The 6,815-nt window shown below is 41.2% G+C and overlaps 1 protein-coding gene across 1 annotated transcript; it reads right to left on the bottom strand.

The window, feature by feature from the left end:
• Positions 1–1,117: 1,117 nt before the first annotated feature.
• On the bottom strand, positions 1,118–6,592 carry LOC123067339 (coatomer subunit beta'-2). The gene is made up of 6 exons (XM_044490175.1): positions 6,442–6,592; positions 3,518–3,852; positions 3,265–3,393; positions 2,976–3,124; positions 2,777–2,842; positions 1,118–1,268 (listed from the first exon to the last, which is right to left on the bottom strand). The coding sequence occupies exons 1-6, from the start codon at positions 6,590–6,592 to the stop codon at positions 1,199–1,201; spliced, it is 900 nt and encodes a 299-aa protein (XP_044346110.1). The 3' UTR covers positions 1,118–1,198.
• Positions 6,593–6,815: the final 223 nt, after the last annotated feature.

Raw genomic sequence — 6,815 nt, 5'->3', positions numbered from 1 at the left:
CTTCCGATGATGCGTGGTTAGTTTACCACAGACCTAAGGGTCCATACTTAATAGCTAGATGTCTTGTTCTCTCTATTTGATCTTTAATACAATGTTCTCCTCGATATTCTTGGAAATCTATTCGATGTATTGACTTCTTGCGGTGTGTTTGTTGGGATCCGATGAATTGTGAGTTTATGATCAGATCTATCCATAAATATTATTTGAGTTTTCTCTGAAATCTTTTATGCATGATTACTATAGCTTTGTATTTCTCTCTGATCTATTGATTTGATTTGGCCAACTAGATTGATTTTTCTTGGAATGGGAGAGGTGCTTTGTAATGGGTTCGATCTTGCCTTGCTCAATCCTAGTGACAGAAGGGGACATGACACGCATGTATCGTTGCTATCAATGGTATAAAGATGGGGTTTACTCATACGTGACTTTATCTTGTCTACATCATCTCATCTTGCTTAAGACATTACTCCATTTTTCATGAACTTAATACACTAGAGGCATGCTAGATAGCGGTCAATGTGTGGTGTAATAGTAGTAGATGCAGAATCGTTTCGGTCGATAAGGGCATGCTGCACCATGGAGGAGGACCAAGATTAACACACGTTGGCATCTGATGACGAAATCCAGACTAATCTATGACACTCTACCTAGATCCACTCCTTAATTACATCTTAACATGTTTTAAATAGCCGGCTATTGCCGCGCTATAGCGGTTTGAGTAGGGTGTCGCTAAATGATAGGCTATAGGGTTATGTATAATTGTCTGGAAAAATTCTGAAATAGCCCCGTTATAGCTTATTTGAAGGACCGCCGCTATTTGTCATAGCCTGCTATTTTAAAACATGATTAAACATGACTAGGGGGGCGGAATCTGGGCAAAATCTATGTCTCGTGTCCATCTGTTGGACTAAGGTGACGTCCCAATACCAAGTAAATCATGTGCAATTGTCGTACCATTGAGGTACCCGACAAAACTATTCTGAGCAGCAATGATTCCCAAACAATCCATACAAGTTGCTAGCATAGTTTGTCATAATTAAACACATCAATGTTGTGGAAGCAAATAATACATGTATTTTTAGGAAAGTTCTTGGTAGCTGGTGCCAAGTGAAATTTATGAAGTTCAATTGTCTACATCAAATATTGAACCAATAAATGCATTTATTATGTTCATAATATTTCTTCGTTGTACTCTCTTCTAACACCTTGATGCTGAAGGCAAAGAAATTTTCACCATTGCTATTCCTTCATGACACCCAACCACCATCCTGAAAAGATCAGTCAGAATGTTGCGTAAGAATTGAGAAGATTAATAGACGATGTCACAAATATGTAATTATCAAATACAAGATGAGCAAGGTTGTGAAATACTTCATCACACAAAATATGATTGTGTTTATCAAGTACAAACTTAGACTCACATATATAAACAACCACTACCACCACCGACGAATTTATTTGCTACATGTTGCGCTTAATCTACCATCTCCAACTAGAATGGAAAATATGTTTGGCAAGTGGTAACTGATTGATGGGAGTTCCCACTAAGCTTAAGGCACGAATATGTATTGATGTTTGCGCTTTAGTGTGGGCATTAAAAAATTGTTGTAATGAGCTTGCTTTTAATAAATCCAAATTTCTAAACTTTTGCACATCATCTACGAGCCATCCAGTTTTATCCGTGCCTGGGCAACAGTACTAACTGTGGAGAACAAAGGATCTATGAACTTTGGGGGTGTAAACCAACGGGAGATGACTGCACGGGGTTTCCCTAACCAGGCTGGATGGCAATCCAATGTTAACATATGTAATTGTTTCTTCATCCGGGTTGGATGTTGATCCAATTATAGCATAGATGATTGAGTTATTTAGTGCCTGGTTGCATTTCAGGAGGTGCGCCACTTCTATTCCTAAGGCTCAATTCAAAAATATCACCAACCAAGGTAGATGGTGAGTGGTGAAATACTTTTTGTAGTTTGCAAAAGCACCCAATTAATGCTCTTGTTTTCTTAAAAAAGTATGTTTACCAATGCATTAATTGCAATGTATGCATGCATAAATTACATGCATTGGTCAATTTTCTCTTAATACTTGCATGCAATGATTTAATGCACCTTGAAATCTGAACATGTGATGGGGAACAACCAAATTGAGCCTTATAAAATGAAAAAACTAAAATTTTGATATAAGCCCTATAAACCGGAAAGGAGGGAGTACGACATTGTGAACGTTTGACACTCTGAACTTAACAAATATGGATGTGCCCGCTGTTTGATGTAGAGGCGCGCGCGCGCGCACACACACACAGAGAGAGAGAGAGAGAGAGATGAAAACGGAGGCCTGAATAGTTTGACCTAATGAGACGCACTGGACATCAAGCCTGACGTTTGGTCCATGGTGAATTTGTGTACAACCAACCCACTAGGCACCAAACCAATTGTTTGTTGTCAAATATGAATGTATTCAGACCCGTGATAATCATTTATACCTAAGCTCTCAAACATAAAGTATTGCATACCTTACTTGTTAAGTTTTGTAGATTGAACTTCAACAAGTCACACAGTTCATTTCCTTTTTTTTTTTGCTTACAATGTTTAGCAAAATGAAACAAACCAGATTGGGAATTTTCCAATTAACTACTCCTTCCATTCCAAAATTATTGTCATGGTTTTAGTTCAAATTTGAACTAAATTGAACTAAAACCATGACAATAATTTTGGAACGGAGGGAATAGTATACTAGAGAAAGGACACACATGAAATTCATTGCCAATTACCTTGAGCCCTTTATGCATCCAAAAGCATAAACTGCACCGAGGTTGAAACCAATTATGTTCTCAAGCCTATCATGTTAGGAGGGGAACGCACTGTTAACTATGCAACTGAAAATGTAGTGTCTACAATCACTGTACAATCCTACACATGGAAATTCAGCTATATATGTAGTGGCTGTAGTAAAGTTGAAGCCATACGTACTTGTAGGTAATGGAGTTCCATACGCGTACGGTTCCGTCAAGTGAACCTGTAAGTAACAATCGATGCTCCGGGTGCAAACTGACGGCACTGATATGGCCTGCATGCCCTTCTAGCTTGTCAAAACATCCATTCATCTCCAATTTCCAGATCTTGATTCAGCAACAACAAATAAGGAACATTTTTTTTAGAAGCGTGCTATATGGCAACTTGGTAGCTAACTACGATTAATTGTATATATTATGATTGAGTTAAGAGTATATGATGTATGCAGGGAAGAGGCCACATCCACCTGTGCGGTCTTGTCTTGACAGCCCACGATCAGATATCGTTGATTACGGCGTGTAAAGTAATCAACACAGAGCAGGCTTTGACCACCCAATTTCAGTGTGGTGATCTTATCGGAACAGATGCTCCAGATCTATGAGTCATTTAACGCCAGTTATTTTAAGTGCATAAAAATTAAATCATTAACAAATTTGATAAGAAGAATTAAAGTTTTTTTCGTAAACATAAGAAGAACTAAAGTAAGCAGATTAATTAACCTTGACCGTGCCATCACAGGAAGCACTAGCAAAACAGTCCTTGTTCTCTGGGTTAAACGTTACTTGCATCACTTTGTTAGTGTGTCCCCGAAATTCTCGAGTACATTCCCAGCCCCTGTCCCAGTCCCAAAGCTTGATCAATGGGTCATCTTCATCATCAGATAATGACAGCACAAAAGGTTGCGTTGGATGCACAACCAAAGTTGTGATGCAACTATCTTGAGCATCCAAGGTCTTGTCATGTTGGTTTTGGTCGTAACTGTACACATGGATCACCCCATTACCATCACCCGTGATGATCCATTTCTCCCTTGCTATAAATTTTGCCGCACAAACTGCATGCATGCAACTGAGCGGAATTAGTATATGTTCGAAGGGGTACGATTTAGCTTTGTGGTGTGTGATCAACAAATTACAACGTGAAAGATTAATCAAGTCTGCTAGAAAGTAAGCATATGCTTGCCTGGTTCATATATCACTAATTTAAAGGAGTCCAGCGTTTCCTGTGTCCGGCAAGAGAACATATGCATATGTATTAGCAATTAACTTGAGTCGGTTCTGAATGTACGCATGCATGATAAATTAATAGTACCGGCCTACCATTGTGTGGTAGTTCCAAACACGAATGATCCCTACGTGATTTGTCGTCAAAATCCTGCATATAAATTGTGTGCAAAGGATGGATGAATTGAACATACAGTTTATAGTTGTACGTAGCTGGTACAATATACCACACATTATAGAACAAACTGACGCTCTCACCATGGCTCCGTCGGATGCACATCTATGGACGAAACTTGCTGAGCATCAGGCACAATTATGATCTGCAAGATAAGGCCAACCAAACACCCTCTCATCAGTGAAACCTATATATACATGCACGCATGGTTTTCAATTGTAGCCATTTTTTCTAATTTAACAAAGGCATGCGCTTCACTTTTTAAGATGATATGCATTTCTCAACAGCAACACGCAAATGGAATATATTAACGGTGTGATTAGATCTCAATAAGTTACTGACATCAGCATATAATTTTCCCGTTCACTTTATATTTTCAAAATACCTTAATATAAATTTTGTTGTTTTTTCAGTTGAAGCTAAATAAATCAAATAAAATACATAAATATAATTGCACAAGGTCAGCGGACATGCAAATGTAGTTGCACCTGACCAGTGCACATGCAGTTGCGCATGGCTAGTGGGCGGAGAAAATTCCTTATTTAACACCATCTTAAATTTTTATTCCCTATTTGACACTGAAAAAATATTTCTTCCCTATCTAACACAATCTTTAAATTTTATCCCAATATAACACTTCCATCCTTTTTTTTGCAAACAGTGTTAAATGGCACATGAAATGACAATTCCGCCCTCGAACATCTATGCAATCATTTTCTTTATATTAGACTTAGGTTTTCTAGTTCTAATCAAGTCTCTCGTCGTGCATATAAGCACCGTCAAGACTGCTTGTACAACAGAAAAAAGATTAAGAAATATAATAAAAATGCAGGAGCGACATGACCAACAAATCTCTCCGACATGTTTCCCCTGCACGGTAGCTGTTCCCCCCACCCGCCTCGAGGAGTTTTTGTAGCCGGCACCAGGGGTAAACTTGTCATTTCACATGTTATTTAACACCGTTAGGTTAAAAAATGGCTGGAAGTGTTGTATTGGGAACAAAATTTAAAGTTGGGGTTATCATAAAAAAAAATTAAAGTTGGTGTTAGATAGGAAAGAAATATTTCTTCAGTGTTAAATAGGGAAACGAAATGTAAAACATTGTTAACTAAAAATTTCTTTCTAGTGGGCGTGTAACTGCAGCTGTGCATGGCCGGTGGATATGTAGCCGTGCACAGCCGGCGGGCGTGCAACTTCAGTTGCGCGGAGCCGGCGGACGTCCAACTGTAGTTTACACGCGGCGTCAAGAAATGATAAAAATAAAACCCAAAAACGTATATGGTGTCACATGTGGTACGTATCCCTTCCTTTGGCGTGGTGATTTTGTCGCTTGCTACTATGAGAAGAATCGCGTTTCTTCGGTAAGAAGTGCTATGCATCTATGGATAGGTTCAACATAATTGAGCTTCAGATGGCGGTAGGAAACTTTGGAATCTCGTTTGGAAGGCTAATGTTTCGCCTAAAGTTAAAACTTTTGCCTTGGTGTGCCGATAGTATGGCTGTGGCAGTCCAGTCTTCAAGAATCATACATGACCAGGTCGCTCGCAGGATGTGTATGATTTGTGGAGTAATAGAAAAGGATGTGTTTCACGCTCTCTTGGCTTGTCCTAAAGTCCGTACACTTCGCAGGCTTGTGAGGGCATTTATAGCCGGATTTGTCAAATCCAGCACCGTCCGCAGCCACGTTCCGACGCGTCCGTGTAAGCTGGCCGGCAATCTGTAAATTGTCGCATCCGCAGCCGTGTATCTTATATCAGGTAACCTTGTATTCATACTAAAGCATGCAACGTAAAACTGAACTTCGTAGATCATTAAACGGACATAGAAATGTGACAGCAAACAGACGTAGAGATCGACAACTAACGGACATAATCCACATAATCGATCACCAAAAAACCAGCACAGTTTAGCCGACAGACAAGTTCTAAACTAAGATTACTAATAACGGAAATAAACACGGAGAGAGGGCCTTGCTTCACCACTTTCTCTCCGGCCCTTTGCCCTTCCGGTCTTCGGCGGTGCTTTAGGCTTCCAGGTAGGCATCGGCGGCAGGAGGTGTAACCCGCAATCCTTCAAACGACGCAGTCCTGCTACCTCTTGAGCTTCACTACCCTCACTGCCTTCCCCGATGCATTGGTTGCCTCACGCGTGGACGACTCTAGCCCAACCCGGAGTGCCTTTTTGCGTTTTTCTGATGGATCCGGCGGGAGTCCGTCTTCGCCATGATAAGTGAGCGGCGATAGACCCACGAGGACCCACTCCTCATGATCGAGCATCACTGACATCCTACGGCGGCCGCAGAAGGACTGTGCGACCGCTTCCAACGACGCCGCCCTCTCCCTTGCCCACTGCCTCTCGCGGCAGGCGACGTGCGCCTCAGATTCGGGCGAGCGCATCTGTGGTGCCGGCAAAGCAGGCATTAACATCCACTGTTGTCCCTTGAGAAGCAGCGGTCAGAGGGTTAGGACGGCGGCAACGGACCAACGGCATGGAGCGGGTGCACCTTGCAGAGCTCTGCACGGTGAGGGACGGGCCCACTACAACATCAGTGTTGCGGAACGGGACAGAGCAGGGTCGTAGATGTTTCACGTGTTCACCCTCGAGAGCTACAACTTGATG

This window comes from Triticum aestivum, chromosome 3B (assembly GCF_018294505.1).
Source record: "Triticum aestivum cultivar Chinese Spring chromosome 3B, IWGSC CS RefSeq v2.1, whole genome shotgun sequence".
Lineage (NCBI taxonomy): Eukaryota > Viridiplantae > Streptophyta > Magnoliopsida > Poales > Poaceae > Triticum > Triticum aestivum.
The sequence above is the reverse complement of the archived record's forward strand: the minus strand, read 5'-3'. Positions and strand labels throughout refer to the sequence as shown.

Bases quoted from the DNA above. Each gene is read 5' to 3' on its own strand.
- LOC123067339 (XM_044490175.1), bottom strand. From the start codon at position 6,592: ATGCGCTCGCCCGAATCTGAGGCGCACGTCGCCTGCCGCGAGAGGCAG. The intron at 2,843-2,975 runs GTACGTATGGCT...CTAACATGATAG, and splicing joins TGGAACTCCATTACCTACAA to GCTTGAGAACATAATTGGTT. The intron at 1,269-2,776 runs GTAATTGGCAAT...TGATCTTTTCAG, and splicing joins GGATGCATAAAGGGCTCAAG to GATGGTGGTTGGGTGTCATG.